The following is a 17718-nucleotide window of genomic DNA, read 5'->3' as shown; positions in this document are numbered from 1 at the left end:
GGCTAAGCAATTAAAGATACCCTTGCATAGGTATGTTGGTATAGCCGATGTTTTTGCTTACCTATAATAAACGTTGCTGGATCTGGGTCTCTGACGGGCCTCTTGAAGCCAAGCAACGATTTTGAAGCCATCTCAAGTAGCTTCTTGCAGCCGGCTACTCGCAGTGCACGTGCTCAACAACGTAATACGACATCTATGGCTACACAAACGATTTTTTATAAGATTTTGGCCACGAGAAAGAGGAGAGGGGAGTGTCGTAGCAATATTCAATTTTCAGTACAGCCACTGTCTTGGCGAAAGAACTAGAGAAAAAGACATTAGCTGGGGCCTAGCTTTAGTTAAGCCAGGTAGCTTGCGAAAGCAATGATAGCGTGGCTACGCTATAGTTCAGCTAGTAGCGTAGCCGCCGTTGACGTTATTTTATGTTTCCTAATCGCGTCGTTGTCGCCTAGTTGCATTCCTACGTTCTTGACTGCTGAGTGAACACGTCAACAAAGAGTATTCACTGTTCAGAGTCCATTACATTTCATTCGGAGTCTTCACCGGTTGAAGAAGATTCAAGAGAAGCGCGATGCGCTAGCCTATCTGCATCTTGGGCGCGTCATCAAGCGATACGCGATTCCCATTCTTCATCTGTCTCTGTAGCCCGCTGTTGTTTCCTGGTTTCATCGAGACAGCTTGACTTTTCTTTCTGTTCTCCAGGATGCATAGCCAGTACATCAGCTGTGGTGGTGTTTGTGGTTGTAAGAAGAAGGAAAAGAAAATGCACGGGCCTGCTACTGGCTCCGTAGCTGAGCCACCTCCGCTGGCTCGTGCTGATAGAAGAGAATATAGAGAAGAAAGAAGAGAAAAAGGGAAAGAGACGCGCGCCGCAACAACAGCCGTCGTCCACCACCAGTGGTGGCGTGTGCAATGACGGCCTACAACAGATAAAAATTCGGTGCCAGGCTAACCCCCGCCGCAAGCGGCGGTGACCAACCTGTACCAGTCCCATCAGGGGAGAGAGTTTTCTGCTTCAGCTGAGCAAGCGCGAGCATTTATTTACCCACCGTTTTCCTCCTCTCAACTGCGAGAGAAGAGGTGACAACAGCGCCTCCACTCGGTAGCAGCGCGGCTCCAGCTGCAGCGCGCTGTGCCCACCGACCGCCGCCACTCGACGACTCGACTTGATAGCCCATCTCTCGCAGCTGGTATGAAGTCACAGTGACGTAATTATATCATCCACGGCGAGTCGTGCATACCGACTGCCGCCACCCGACGACTCAATTTGGTAGCCCATCTCTCGCAGCTGGTATGACATCACAGCCATCTTGGGTCAAAAGTCAATGTGCCTACCGACCGTGGCTACGCGAAAGAGTGAAACTATGAGTAGTATTGCTATCGGAATAAATATCGCTTGTTCCGACAACACTGAAGAAGAATATGACACTCTTGACAGCATTTTCCTAACAACAGTTGGGCAACGAATTCGATAGGAAATAGTGGGGCCACATTTAAGTCCGCTGCTTGTTCCAATGGCAGTGAACACATGGGGGTTGAAAGAGAAAGAAGGGACATCTTCCTGCTACTTGGGTATTTGCTATGCATGTGTCATTCCACTCGCCTTTCGATGCCTAGACAGTGAGGGACGTTTACAAGGCCAATGTCATGGGAATTGCCATGGCACGGCGGCTTAGCTCAGCTACGCCTGGATATGCAGCGTGAGAGCTTGGTCTATAGCTTTGATTTCACTTCAGTTTGGCTCTACCGGGTAAGCAATTAAAAACACAGTTGGGTAGGTATGTTGGACAGCAGTTTTTTTTTATAGTAAAACGTTGCTGAATATGGGACGCTGACGGGCCTCTTCAAACCAAGCACCGATTTCTGAGCCATCCGAAGCAGCTGCTTGCAGACGGCCGCACGCAGTACACCCGCTCACCGTCAGCTTCTTCATTCATAAAGCACTTTTCTAGCAGAGCGCATACTGTTAGGGCTTTTATACATCAAGCTTCGTAGTCAAGTGCAGCTGCAAAACACCCGTTGAACGGCGCAGCTGGCTGTCATGGTAACGGCGTATTCTTGCAGTACTTGCTCGTCTGGGTGTGTGGAGACCGGTGTGGCAAAGCGACAGAGCACCCGTGCAGCGGCACAGCTGGTTATCATGGTAACGGCAGATGCGCAGTTCTGGCCTGAGCGATCACGCAAAACTCAGCTCTGAGTGGCGTAGTGCATCTGTCGCTACAAAATGTAGTATAACAGATCATTTCTGCCATTTTACAGAAAGGTGTTATAATGTAAACAAAAAAGTGAAATCACATAAAACTCAAAAAACACAAAACAAAACCGAACGACAATATGTGGCCGAACAGCTGCAAGAAAACATCTGCAACAGTGTTGAATGTTAAGATGCGCTGCGTCTATTCGTAACAGTGCACTATGGCAGGCGGGAATTCGAACTTGAAGTGTTCAGTACAAACGACCGTTCAACCTGTCACGAAGATGCGCTTTGGGAATTCGCCGGGCTCGGAGGAATTCTTCACCAAATTTGAGTTTCCTCTCTGTCAGTTGATCGCACCGCTTCCAGCTGGAGTGGAGTGGGTACAGCTTGTCATGCGCTAAGCTACGCGCTCTTCTCTCGTAAATCGACTAGCCTTCTTTGCAGTTCAAAAACTCACTACATGTTTAGTGGCGCAAGTTTTTTCTGCGCGCAGGGTCTACAATTGTGGGACGAATTGGTTACACTGCCATAACATTACGAATATGCTGAAAAAATAAACCACAGCACACGATCTTCTTCTGCATATGCATGTGCTCACAAATTCAAAGGGCAAGTATTAACTGACGCGTATTGATAGGGAAAACTCCATAGCTTAAACGACAAATCGCAAGATACATGTATTCGTAGTATCTGCCCTAAGTGGTGCCATATAACAATCGCCAATATACATTGCATACACATTGCAACCAGCAATGCAGTAACCCCCTATTTCAAACAGGAAACACGTAATCGCAAGGCATATTTTTGACTATACATCGAGGCTTATCTGGCGATGTGTATCTAGAACACATTGTTTCTCTCGATACAATGGTTGTCGTTCATACACGACCACAGTACCTCTCTCGTTTCTAAGCGTTCATCTTTGTTCTCTTTCTAATGAGTCTTGTATGGACACTCGGTTCTCTATTGTCTATCTGCTCATACTCTGATTGTTTGCGTCAGGAGTTTCGGTGCTTGTCTCTTACACGGCTAGCGTGACGCTTATGGACGGAGCCTTAGCAGGCATCTTACGTCTTCAACATGGCCGCCCCGTTACTACTCGCTCTGTGCTGCTCTTTTTGTTCTTGCATTCGCACACTTTTGGTGCAGTCGTCCACAAGTTTCTTCGAGGCCTTTCTTGTTCTTCAGCACTATTGGCTGAGTTGGTCTGTTCCTTTTTCAATCCTTTTTCAATCCTTCTTCGTCGGCTTGTTCCGTGAATGCCCACTTGGATACGAGTCGCATCCAAATTGTGCTCGCTGGTTGTTGTTTTTGTTCTATGACATGGTACATCCCAGGTATAATCTCTTTGCGTTCTCTCTGGACGGAACTTTGTTTTTATTTTTCAATCCATTGTTTTTCCCTGTTCCTAGATTTTCCGCGCGCGGTATATGATCTAGGGACGGCAGTGATCATTGCAGGCTGACTCTCTTTACCATAATTTCAATTCATTCTCAAATTATATCTAGAAATTTTCATCGTAGCACAATCACTGCTTCTCTTACTTTCCCTCTGCTCCCGTTCTTGCAGTGATTCTTTGCCTTTCAGAGAGGCAAACTCTCTTCGACTTTTTCGCCCGCGGGAAGAACTTCCTTGCTACTCGAATACTCTCTCGCAGCCATTACGGTATTCGAATCAAAATCCCATGCTCACGCAGACCGTCGTTGGTGCTTACATAATCTGTGCGTTGGACTGTTATTGCTCTGTGTAATTCATGCAACATTCAGCAGGGCTTCAATGGGACCTCTCCTTCATGTTGTGGTGGTTTACACATTTTAACAAGGCGCTGATGACTGAACCTGAATGAACCCTCTTGATCAAAAGCCACCGCCGCATTTTTCTGCACCCTGTGCTGCCAATCTCACTTTCCTGGTCATGTTCGCTAATTGCTTCTATTTATGAAATTGCAGTTTCAGACATCAGCTGTTCCGCAGCTATAGTCAGACGTACTAAGCTAACTGCAATCGCTTTTGTATATTTCAAAAAATTACCTAGTTTACTCTTCCAGCAGCTATGACCAGTGTTCGTACTACGTCGGTAATGACTGGTCCTACAGAGGACCTACGCAGTACCAACCCTGGGCCAACAATTTGTGCTGTCCGGGTTGCTTATCTGCACAAGCTCACTGACATTCCTCAATTCCCGGGCTTCACAAAACTTTTGCAGACAGATTCTTTTGTCTCTTTCAAGTTAACTTTCGTTGTACATGTCGAGTCTCTGCCATTTTCATGGTTCTTATTTTTCCTTCCTTTACCTGTCTATCTCAGCTTGTTCTGAATTGCTGTCTTCTTTCACCTGTCATTCTTTCGATCAACATTACAGCTTTTTTCAACCTGTTCTTTTTAATCATAATTCCTTTTAGACCTGTCTCTTGAACCAAAGCAACCATCTCCTTATATTTTTTCCAGATCTATATTTTTTCGGGACACACATTTTCGATACACTTATGTCTGCCTGTGGGACCACAACTAGATGTTACAGCGCGGCACCTCAAGATATCGCTCTGATGCCAAATAGACTCTAAGAAAAAAGTACATTTTGGGTAGTAACGTCCGTCACATATATGATTGCCAATGTAGTGACCCCTTGCAGGAACTGCAAGATAGTAACAGTAACTACGTCTGAAAGGGTAGCAAATGCAACTACTTTTAGTAACATTTAATACCTTTGGTAGTAAATGGCACGTCCCCTTAATACAGTAACATAAACTACCTTTTTTGGCAGATACTACCTTCAAAGGCAGTGACAGAAGCTACCTTTAAAAACATTTACAAACTTTTAAGGTAGTAGTACAGACAACTTCTATAATGCCAAAACTTGAATGATAGCGGCGATAACTATAGGTTGTGAACATGCGCTCTAAACATATATCGTAAGTTGGTTTCAAGACGCAGGTTTTGCATTCACTAAAGTGAAGGTGCAGTAAGAATCGGACTAAAGTAAAATGCTAAACATAAATACTGTCACATGATAGTGACAGTGTCGTAGGCGAGGAACGAAGAGACTAGCATTGAACTGAAAGAAACTCTTTATTGGGCTGGCTTGTGCCCAGAAAGGAATAATGCAACACATTGGCGTAAAAAGCAAGAATCGCGGTCGTCGGTCGTCGAACTATGAAATATCCTTTGCATTTGGCAGTGCTCATGTTAAAGTAGGTACAGAAATATCTAAATAAGCCGGCCAACTGGAAGTGAAAAAGTCTGGAATAATACAGAAACAGTTATGCTCACCTGCGATCATTCCAGGCTAATCTCGGAGCATCCTGCTACAGAAAAAAAGTTGTAAAGGAGCGTTTCATGATACCGAGCATGAACTCAAGTTTGGGCCTTGCGCTGCAATCACCGTGATAAGGCTGCATTCTGACCTCTTTTAAAAACAGCAAATAAAGATATAAGGGCAATATCTTGAAAACTTTTTATTTTAGTTTATGACTGCATGCATCATTTATATTCCTTTTTATATCTGCTGTGTTGGTACGTAAAAACATACATTAGTAACACCGGAGGGCTGTACCAGTACCAGAATACGCTGTCTAAAAGCGATTTAGTTTACGCTCTGCAACCGCAAATAATTATCCGTGGTTTCCTACTCCAGTCCTTAACACGTATTCGTTCTAGCGAAATCCATTATTACATTTATCCCAACACGAATGCTGAAGTCACTGTTTCTTCAAGTCAACAATGTTACTAGGAATTAACCGTGGTTGCCTGAAGATAATTTTTGCACATCTTCTAGTGTCTCCGCGCTCATATTGAAAATATCTTCTACAAATACCTAATACTCCACAATGTTGCAGTTCTCTGTCCAAAACACTGAATGTGCTCAGTATCCTTATATATTTCTTCTTGAAGGAGATCTCCGTGTGACTGTTACAACAGCTTGCGTTTTCTGGCGTTTTCGCAGCGCTGTTTCAACTCGCATCATCGCCAGCATCTGGTGGTTCTTCACCCTCATCATGATCTCTTCGTACACCGCCAACCTAGCCGCATTTCTGACAGCGCAGCGGATGACATCTCCCATTGAGAATGTCAACGATCTCGCCAAACAGAGCACCATCGAGTATGGATGTCTGGCGTCTGGGTCCACGAAGACCTTCTTCCACGTAAGTGTACAGTGAGAAAAAAAAAATGCTTACGATATTCCTCTTTCTTTAACGCAGTGTTTGACGCACTAGAATGCCACACTGAAGCTAAAATGTTCGGATATTTGTGTAAGAAAATCTCGATAAAGATGAAAATTTAGCGCATGCTGGGGCGTATTGCATGGTTAGTTGTGACGTAAAGATGAGCACTCGATGAACTGAAACTATACCATAAAATAATTAGGCGGGTGCTTAAGCTTCGCTCCAGGACAATAGGCGTGACAAAGCCTTTAGCCGCACCTTTTATTCCGCGAAATTATTTTATATATTTCTTGTTTAAATGATTTTTAAATATTTTTTCTGCAGAGTGAGTATAGAACCCAAACACACGTTTAGTAAGTGATATGCATCACAACTAGGTGGCCTTTTCACAATGGCGAAAAATGTAATAATCTGAAAGTAATATATGACTATATCCTGTCGGCAAGCAATGTCCGAAGCATTTGTCGGCACGAAAACGTCGCCTAGTATGGTTGAATGTGAAAATGTTATCTGTTGTTGGGTAGTCCAATAATCATTGGGGAATATGCGTTAGTGAGGTTGATCCAATAAAATTAGTTATTTGACTCGATGTAATAAATTGAATGCTTCGTTTCAAGCCGCCTCTTGTCGGAATGTGTGGGTGAAAAGAGTGCTTTAGAAAATCATAACAGTAATATTGTGTAAATACATTTCTTGATGTATAAAATATACTGTGGTGAGATGGAAAACAAAACGCGAAATAATTAGGCAATTGTTTCATGTAATTTTTCAATGAAGCAAATAATGTAATTAATATTTGCAGCTAACAAGAGCATGGAAAGACAACTGCTCTGCGCGAGAAATAGTAATATGTAATACAATTATTACAAATTGTTATTTATGAAATGATTACTTAACTGAATAATAAATTCGATTAATTCAATTCTTAATCGTGCGACATTAACGTTACAGAACAACGTCAAGTGGCAGTGGAATTGCAGGAATACGTCACGGGACTATGACTGCATCACGTGGCAAAGGCATCTAGCAGTCATGTTGCACGAAAATGTCCCGTGGCTATGCCAGTATCAGGTGACAAGGTCACAAGACAGTCAAGTTGCAGTCAAGTTGCATGAGAACGTTGCATGTATATAAGAACGCCCCTCGATAGCAGTGACGGCGTACCGTCCAAATCCCACACTTGCATCGGCACTGCAACAAGCGAGCGCGAATGAACGAAAATTTGCGCTGTGCGGTACAAATCCTCGCATTGCTAGAAAAGTCTACGCAAGGGGAGTGCGATGCACCATGTGCTACAGCAACGCTCAGTCTTTCGCATTTCTCCAGTATGCTCGCGAAATTTTTTTAACCAAAATTTTAAGTTACATTTCCCATATATGCAGGGATACGGTGATGGCTTTTCTGTTGCCGTTTCGCACTCCTGTTTCGAAATCCTCGTCCTCTTGCCTGCAGCTTGAAACTGGCTAAACGCCAATCCCTTTATTTGCGCGTCTATTCGCTCTCATATAAGTTTGATATATAGCCGTAATCTGCCTCATTATGTCTCGCAGAAGCCAACATAGGTAAACACCCCGCTTAACCCGGCTTTACTAACGTGCCTGCATTGTAGTGATGCAACGCTATTGGTAAATTAGCGAAATATTGATAGTGCAAAAAACATACTGGCAGTACTACGATCGATAGACTATGTCAGTACTATCGAGTTTCCCTTTCTAAACTAATAATGTCGATAATTAGGCACTTGTAGGCCAGCATTATTGCCGAACCATTTTCAATACCTAATTCGAGCGAATCAGGCTATTGAAGTGCATTGGTGGCGCGCAGTTGGTTTTATTGAATTGATAAAAAGTATCAATAGTGTAATGGATGGTATTATTGATTCTTTAGCATCGATAGCCCGTTAGTGACACAACTATCGATAGTATCGATAGTACTATTGATAGTTGTTCAACATTGCGCTGGCAGGGCAATGTGTGTCTGTCTTTATATCAGATTCTGTCTGTGTTTCTAACGCTGTTCATCCTCTCCTTAATTAATATAACAATAACATATGTAACAGTTACCGGCGTACATCAGTAACACACTTTTTAATTTCATAACTGAGCGAAATCATTGTGCACGACTTAAATTTCTGTACCAATTATTTAAAAGACACCACAGATCAGAACTCATCGATTTGCTTTTTTCGTCTGGATACGGAACCCAACAACGACACTAGTTAACTTTAACTCCCTTTCGCGTTCGAAATAACTGCTTTAAATACTCATTCCTTCAACGAACAGTTTTCGATTGGAATAACCTAACTAACAATGAAGTGCTTCAGTTATCACTGACGTTGTTCTCGCAACGTATCACCTAGTTTCTTTTTATTGCATTTGATATTTCACTGCTGCGTTGTATACGTTTGGTTGTTTTCCTAATTGTGCAGCAGAGCTTAACTTGCAATGTAATTATTATTTGTTTTTGCCTGTTTTGTTAAACTGCTTAGTTTGTATTCCCACCCTGCTAAAATCTCAACACTGGGATTGCAGTATCAGTAAATAAATAAATAAATAATGTCTAACCAACTAGCCCAACAAGCCACTTTATATTGTGGCTTGTTGGGCTAGTTGGTGAAAAGCTCATGAAATTTACCTCTCAAAAATTGTAACAACATTTTCATCCAAGAAAGTTGTACCGCGCCAAATTGTATGGACGCTCCAAAATTTGTAAACAAAAAGAGGATTACTTAGGCACGTATTCATCAATGAGTCTAAGCTAGAACTGCGGTGTTTCTTTAATGCACCTCCACTCTTTTTGTTTGCGCGCGCAACACACTCCCGCAGAACGTGGGAGTAGGACAGGGGAAAAACTTGACTCGTAATTTTTGGTCTGAAGAGTGCACAGTTTTAGCTGGGACCAAACTAGCTTTCTTTCTTTGCAGAGGTTTTCCCTTAACCTACGTACGTAAGTCATGCACGCGAGGTCATAAACATCCTTAAAGCTCCTAATGCATGCAACTCTTTCACCCTTGCAACCAAAGGCAGAAGTGCTTTTATTAACTTTTCATTTTTTATTCACCATTTTCATTCTCATATCTGGACGTCCAGCTGTCAACTCTGTTGTTCAGATTAAACAAGGCGTTGGCTGCCAAGAGTTTTATGAAAAGATCTGTGCGTCGCTCGCACATACGGAACGCAACTTTTATTGCCAAAGCTTTGAGTCAAGAAGACAAATCCTAACGTCAATAGTTTGCTATAGCTAATTCTAACCAGAATCTTAGAGCTTTAGATATGAAGATGAGAAATGAAATGTTGCTCAGCTCAGACCCAGACAAACAAAAATAAGTTATCACTGAAGCCCCGGCAACCACTAGGTCCCAAGTGATCCTAGCTTTGGAGGTTGAAACCTCTTGGGGATTTCATTGACTAAATAAAGCTGTCTCTTTCTACATGTGCGGTTTGCCTGTGACGTAATTTGAACATTTCAATATTCTAATAGCATACTTATTTCTTTCCATAGCGCAGGAATATTGTTTGGGTTGTTTGGGGAATCGTTTTAGCAAAACGACTCCATGATAGGCGCACGTATTTTTCGGAATGTAGATAAGTGCAGCTATGGTTTGGTTTGTGGGGTTTAATGTCCCAAAGCGACTGAGGCTATGAGAGACGCATATAAGTGCTGATATAATAGCTGTAGGTCTTTAGTTAGAGCAATCACTTTTATTTCATCTTTTATACACAGGGCATACTACTGCGGTTCTCTGCATTGTATCTTGTTAAACTTTATAGCTTGAACCTTTTCATTCTGCATGCTTCTCGCAACTAGAGTCGCGTTATATTTTGATTTTAGTAGCGGCGCCGTCCAGGCTGAAATGTCAGTTCTGTGCGCCGAACGCTGCCGTGTGGAACAGGGTCCTGACGTGTCCTACCGGTGAACGTTTGAAATCGGAATTAACTGTAATGTATCCACGTTCTAAAGTAGGCGCAAAACTTTGTTAGTTCGACTAGTATTTGCGAACGTGGCATGCCTCCGATTCTCAAAACGTTTCAACAGTCGAATTTGTACGGCCAAATGGAGTTGGAGAGAACGAACCATCAGGAATGACTGGAGACAGTCGGATAATTTGTTCGTTTCTTCTGCTCGTTTTGCGGCAACTGACAGGCAATAAATCTTTAGAGGAAGGCGGGAAATCCTACATTTCTGCCAACTTTTAACACGACGGCGTTGGTACCGTTCAATGGCAGAGTTCACTGATGGTATGATACTGTTCAATGAGAACCATGACTTCGGAGTTGAAGGGTAAAAATACTGATTGGTGGGCGAGATATGCAATTACATAAGAACGCATGACGTGGCCGTGCTGCCAGGATATGGAACTCGAACCAGCCACCATTGCATTCGGATTCAGGCACGCTGCCTAAACGTCATGCAAACGTGTGAGTACAGCTTGGTTAAATCGATACTGTATATCTATGCCGCATTTTCATTCACAGATACGAGCTGCTCTCAAATGATTGGTAATGATAATGGGCGAGATAACAGATATATAATATAAAAAGGTAAACGTTCAGAGAGGGGAAAGTACACGTGTGCGAACAAGAGGCCGCTAATGAGCTGCAGACGAATCTTGTTAACACTGTCCCGCCAAACCTTGCGTACGCCCCAACGTTTTATTCCCGCACAGTGTTCATGGTGGGTGTCTTATTTCTGACCACAAAGAAGTTACTCAGCATACGTTGTCATTAGAATTTTTTTCCATGCACTACCGTGCACGAGTCGTGAAAGTTCTCGAATATTCGCTATACTAAGCGCCGAACTGGCACCCGCTGCACGGAATTTGCGTTATTCACGTCTTTTGGGTACCAAACGATCCTCTACCTTGCAGTCGTTTCGATTTTTGGCTATCCTTCTGCCGTCAACCATTTTACAAAAATGAGAGAAATGAAGAGGCGAGTTGCTCGTCCGTATCACAAATAACTGAAATAGGTGTCAAATTATTGTAATTTAGGCAGACATTACTGCGTCATGTGAGTGGACTTCAGATATAAAAATCTATGCCATGTCATATCACTACTTGAATGCATTTTAAAAAGCAGGAAATCTCGGTGTGCAATATTATCTATGCAGGTTACACCATTTGGTGCCCCCCCCCTTTTTTTTGCCCCGTTCTGTTCTATAAAAATCGTAGTGTTACGGTCCAGGGAGAAGAAGGAAGTGGCGCGGGCAGAAACGCCATGCTAGGTCCTCTGCGATTCATTAAATCATCTCTCAGTCAACGACCATCTTCTCTCTGTTCTCTGTAATTATCGGCTTGCCGCCACATAACATTCGGTTGGAGGTACTGGGTATGTTATCATCACTTCTAGGATAGGATAGGATAGGATAGGATAGGAAACTTCTCTAGGAAGGCCTTGTGCTAGTAGCAGAAGAGATCCATCTTCTTCTCATAGGGTCGGTGCCCCTATTCCGGGGCTCCGCTGAGCTATGCTGCTCGCTGGGCGTGCTGGATCAGACCTAGTTGGCAACCCAGATCGCCGCTGGAGAGCCGGCTCTCCCACAGTTCCGCACATGGGTCTTTACGAAAGCTATCTTTATTTCTACATTTCCACGTGATGTGGTATAAAGAAGGTTTGCTACCACACCATGGGCAGGTGTCCTGATGTTGCGACGGGTAAATCTTGCTAAGGATATGCAAGTTTGGGAATGTTCCTGTCTGCAGTCTTCGCCAGTACACTGCCTCTTGTTTTATATCACGATGAGGTGGAGGATAGCGGATCCGTACCCCCTTCGGAATGTCTGAGTACGTAGGGCCGACTCGCTCGGGTAGATCATCCGATTGGGAGGAAGCTCGGTTCGTGTACCCTTGAGCTACCTTGTCGGCGCATTCGTTCCCCGCTATGTTGGTGTGTCCTGGCACCCAGTAGATGTTGTGTGTGACTTTTGATGGGGTCGCACTCTGGAGGAGCCTGAGCGCGGTGCGACCTATGCGGCCGATCATGTAGTTACGGCATGCTTCTCTCGAATCTGTAAGAATGGTAAGGGACGTGTTGCTTCGATACCCGGCCACCACCGCTAGAGCAATGGCCAGCTCCTCCCCTTCGGTTGCCGTCAAATCCCTGACTGAGGCTCTAGCTAATTCCTTTAGGTTGGAGCCAATAGCGATAGCCACTGCACTGTTATGTGAACTTCCTGTTTACGGAGCCGCGTTTGTGTATGCCGTAGTGGATTTTGTAGCTAGAGTTTGTTGTACATACTTCGCCCGGGTTCCCTACGGACTACATTCAAGTTGGGGTCGATGTTCCGCGGAAGGGAGCTAACCTTTAGCGTCTGGCGAATTGCGTCCGGTATGCTCGCAGTACTTCTCGATTTCCACAGATTTTGTTGTACATACTTCGCCCGGGCACCCTACGGCAGGTTGGGGTCCATGTTCCGTGGAAGGGAGCTAACCTTTAGAGTCTGGCGAATTGCGTCCAGTATGCTCGAAGTACTTCTCGATTTCCACAGGTCGGCGAAGAAGCGAGCCCCCCGTAGGCGTCTGCTGGATCCTGGCTACCTGCTTGACCAGTTAGGCTTCTTTGATCTCTTCGAAGGTGTTGTGAACGCCAAGAGCTAGTAGTTTTGCGTTAGAGGTGTTCATTGGTAGGTACAGGGCTGTCATATAAGCTTTGCGGATGATGATATCTGCACTTTCCATTTCTGCTTTGTTAAGGTTGAAATGCGGGAGGGCGTAGCCCACGTGACTGAACACCAGGGTCTAAACCAGGCGCACGGTATCCCCTCTCGCATGCCGCTCCGCTTCTGCGATACGCGCGTGATCATCCTGGCGGTCTGAGTGGTCGATTGCTTGAGAAGGCCGAGCGTATGACCGCATCGCTGGTTTCTCTGGAGCCACATTCCCAAGGCTCGTATCTTGTCTCGTTCGGGAAGTACCTTTCCCAGGTAGCACAAAGTGGGCTATGAAGGGGGGCCCCTGGTGGGTCCGATGTAGGCAATGCAGGACAGCCCCGGTGGGCTCAATGTGGGTGCTGCAAGAGGGGCCGACGTAGGCCTGAAGGGGGTTGTCGACAAAGCCCCGATGGGCCCCACTGGGGACCTATGCAGGCAGCCCTTGTGAGGCTGCCCAGATTTTTCCCGCATTGCCAAAAGGGCTCATCCCGCCAACTACCCACGATGGTCCTACTTTGGACAGATTCGGCCAGCCGCTCTGGATGAACATTATTTTTTTATTTCGGTTAGCCCCTCGAATAATGACATAGGACCGATGCGGGCTCTATAGCGCAAGCCGCAGTTGGGCTTGCCCACATTATTCTCATAGGGGTCCGACACAGGAAATTGATGGGAAGCCCTTGTCCAAGTTTGCCCAATCATTATTTATGCACATGTATAGTAATTATTTAATGCAAGTCTGGCCTTTCTAAACAGCCACAATAATAAATGTTACAACTATTCTTAACAGTAATCTAGCCTAAATGGCTTCGCGTACATCTTTTCAGGCTATCGAGATATGAGTTCCAAACAGTTTTTCGTGCTGAGTGCTGCAGGCTATCCACAGCAACCACATTAGGAGCAACAGTTAGCAATAAGTATGTTTTAGTATTTTTAGTGCAATTTGCATGAGCACGAGAACTGAAACCAGGTAATATTTCTAACCAACTAAACATGGCAACAAATCTTAAACAAGTCATCTACAATAGTAATATAGGGCAGCAGTCAGTTCAGTTCAGGCGTTCAGTCGTGTCCGACTCTTCGTGACCCTATGGACCATGTCACGCCACGCTTTCCGGTCTCTCACTATCTTCTTAACATCACATAGCTTCATCTGCAATGCCTCGAGAATACCATCTAACCATCGCGTTCGCTGCCTACCCCTTCTCCGGCGACCCTCAACCTTTCCCAACATCAAATCTTTCTCCAGCGACTCCTCCCTTCTCATCAGATGACCAAAGTAGCTGAGCTTTAACTTTAGAATTTGACCCTCCAATGAGCAGTCAGGGTTTATGGTCGACAATATCGACTGATTTGATCTTCTGGCAGTCCAAGGAACTCTTAAGAGTCTTCGCCAGCACCACAATTCAAACGCGTCGATTCTTCGGCGGTCAGCCTTTTTCACAGTCCAACTCTCGCATCCATACATTACAACTGGAAAGACCATAGCACGGGTTATACGGATCTTGGTTGGCAGACTAATGTCTCTGCTCTTTACTAGGCGGTCAAGGCTAACCATTGCTCTCTTTCCCAGAAGCAGGCGTCTCCTAATTTCATGGCTGCAGTCTCCTTCCGAGGTAATCTTGGCGCCCAAGAACAGAAAATCTGTCACAGCTTCCACTTCTTGTCCATTGATGCTCCAGGACTTGATAGGGCAAGACGCCATGATCTTCGTCTTTTTAATGTTCAGTTTAAGCCCAAACTTCTCACTCTCTTCTTGTACGCGCATCAGAAGTCTCTTGAGATCCACTTCACTTTCTGCCATTAAAGTGGTATCATCCGCATATCTAAGGTTGTTGATGCGTTTTCCAGCGATCTTCACTCCAGCTGAAGACTCGTCCAGACCGGCCTTCCTCATGATGCACTCTGCATATAGGTTAAATAGGCAGGGCGACAGTATGCAGCCTTGCCTCACCCCTTTCTCAATCGGAAACCAATCAGTAAGACCATGCCCAGTTCTGACTGTGGCCTCTTGCCCTTCATAAAGGTTCCTGAGAAGACAGATGAGGTGAATTGGAACTCCCATCTCTTGGAGAGCTTGCCACAATCTGCTGTGATCTACGCAGTCAAACGCTTTCGCATAATCAATAAAGCAGAGGTAAATGGGTTTCTGGAACTCTCTTGCTTTTTCCATGATCCAGCGAAGGTTGGCAATTTGGTCTCTAGTTCCTCTGCTTTTGCGAAACCCAGCTTGCACGTCCGGAAGCTCCCGATCCACATACTGCTGCAGCCTACCTTGCAGGATTTTTAACATCACCTTGCTAGCATGCGAAATAAGCGCGATCGTGCGGTAGTTGGAACAATCTTTGGCACTGCCTTTCTTTGGAATGGGGATGTAAACTGACCTCCTCCAATCCTGTGGCCACTGCAGGGTTGTCCAAATCTTTTGACAATGTATGCAGTGTGTTAACAGCATCGTGGTTGAGGTTTTTGAAGCAACTCAGCTGGAATACCATCAATTCCGCTAGCTTTGTTCTTAGCAAGGCTGGCTAAGGCCCATTCAACTTCACTCTTCAGGATGCCCGGCTCGAGATCAGTATTCACAACCGTCTTATGTTGGGTTTGCACATCCGGGTCCTTCTTGTACAGTTCTTCTGTGTATTCCTGCCACCTCTTCTTTATCTCTGAGGCTTCAGTGAGGTCCTTGCCTCGTTTGTCCTTTATCACGTCCAGCTTAGCACAGAAGCTTCCTTTGATATCTTTGATTGTCTTATACATTGCTCTTGTGTTCCTTAATTGGCTGTTGTCCTCAACTGCTTGACACTGTATGTTCAGGAAGGCATTCTTATCTCTCCTTGCTATTTTCTGAAAATCTGCATTGAGAACCTTGTATCTTTCTCTTTCCCCCATACCTTTTGCCATCCTCCTTTCCATCTAATACAAATAAAAGATGGAAAGAATCATTATACAATTGCACGCACACCTTCTAGCCCCATTGCGGCCGATGTGGGACCTATAGCGGTTTTGTGTGGGCAGCCCCAATTGGGCTGGGTGTTGTTTCTGAACCTAAAGCCCACTTGCTGTTGCACGTGCCTTCCAATTCCCCACAAGGGACAGATTTTGGTATCATGCAGGCCTTACCGCCTTTCAGCCCCATTACGGCCCATGTAGGATATAAAGCAGTTTTGTGCGGGCAGCCCCAATTGGGCTGGGTGTTGTTTTTGAACCTAGAGCCCACCTGCGGTTGCACGTGCCTTCAAATTTCCCACAAGAGACCAATTTTGGTACCATGCGGGCACGCCGCCTTCCAGCCCCATAACAGCCTATGTGGGACCTAAAACGATTTAGATAAGGCTGCCTCATTTGGGCTTCATGAGGGCTTACCCAAATTGAGCTCTTATTCATATATTTCACCTGCCCTCAAGTAACCTACAAGGGGCCGATTGGGGCAGCATGTGGGCTATCCATTTTTTTTGCCCCACTTCGGCCGATGTAGGTCCCACAAAGATTTTATGGGGGCGGTCTCATTTCGGATCTATGAGGGCTTTCCCATAAAGAGCCCACTTATAGATTGGATTGCCCTTAAATGTCCGACAAAGGACCCTTGCGGTCAGGATGCAGGGATGTGGTCTGCATTAGGCCGAGCAACGCCGCTATGGTACCCATGCAGAAGAAACAGGGGCAAGTCCAAATGGGGCTTGCCCCACGATTGCCCCACCGGGGACCAATGCAGGTTTTATGATGGTTGCCCCAGCCCCACTTGCCTACATCGGAACTACTGGGGCCCTACATTATGTGCTACCTGGGTTCTTTCGAGGGAGACATTGAGGATCTCTTTCTTGTGTTTCCCTCTGTGTACTTGCAGGAGTTCGAATTTTTCTGCGGAGCAGGCGAGGCCTTGTGCACGGACAGATTCTTCCACGCAGGTAGCGGCTGCTTGCAGTCGTTCTTCTTTCTGGCCGAGCGACCCGGAAGTAACACAGACCGTCAAGTCGTCAGCCTACATGGCGTGCTGTATGGCTTCGATCTTCTCGAGTTGTCTCGCCAGTCCGATTATAGCCACGTTGATAAGTAGTGGAGGATGACGGATCGTTGAGGTGTGCCTTTGTTGGGGGCCGAAAATTTATCGCTGCGAAGGTCTCCGAGCCGAACCGTTGCAGTTCGGTTGGAGAGAAAGGCCGTCACAGAGCTTTGAATCTTTTTGCCACAGTGGAGGTTGTCAAATCCTTCCATTACAGCCGCGTGGCTAACGTTGTCAAAGGCCCCAGTAAAGATCAAAGGTTCATCCTGTTCTTCTTCAAACCTTCCGCACCTCTCCAAGTTGCTCCTCGATTCGGCAGGCGACGTGCACTTCACACGCATCACACAATGAGACGTAGGACGACGAACGTGCTGTAACAAAACGAAAATTAACTTTATATAACAAGAACACGAAGCACAGGGTACAGAAAACGTATTCACACGAGACAGAGAGGCGACACACTTTACAAAAGAGACTGAGCCAATAACTAACCGCAAAACGAGCGCATAGCTCTTTTTACGACTTCGCAGTCGTGGCCTGCCGCCACGCTGTCTTCGTCGATGACTAGCCTCAGCACAAGAACCAGAACCCTCGATGGCTGCGCGGCGCACTCTTAAATAGCCAGCGCAGAAGCTTCTAGGTGTGGAGGAGGAACGGAAAACAGCTTATCGCTGTCAAAGCTATGCTTCCCCCCCTCGGCCTTCTGGAGAG

General features: G+C 45.4%; 1 protein-coding gene across 3 annotated transcripts in view; it reads left to right on the top strand.

The window, feature by feature from the left end:
- Positions 1–17718, top strand: part of LOC146209635 (glutamate receptor ionotropic, kainate 2-like) — a 363010-nt gene that overhangs the window by 274932 nt on the left and 70360 nt on the right. For all 3 annotated transcript variants that reach the window (XM_084602915.1, XM_084602911.1, XM_084602922.1), the window contains one exon: positions 6140–6338. In XM_084602915.1, the coding sequence (XP_084459041.1) occupies positions 6140–6338 (199 nt within the window). The remainder of the gene's footprint in view (positions 1–6139; positions 6339–17718) is intronic.

The sequence above is a fragment of the Amblyomma maculatum genome, chromosome 1 (assembly GCF_055883805.1).
Source record: "Amblyomma maculatum isolate TAMU_Amacu chromosome 1, ASM5588380v1, whole genome shotgun sequence".
In the NCBI taxonomy this organism is placed as follows: domain Eukaryota; kingdom Metazoa; phylum Arthropoda; class Arachnida; order Ixodida; family Ixodidae; genus Amblyomma; species Amblyomma maculatum.
Note: the sequence above shows the minus strand (reverse complement) of the source record. Positions and strands in the feature narration are given on the sequence as shown.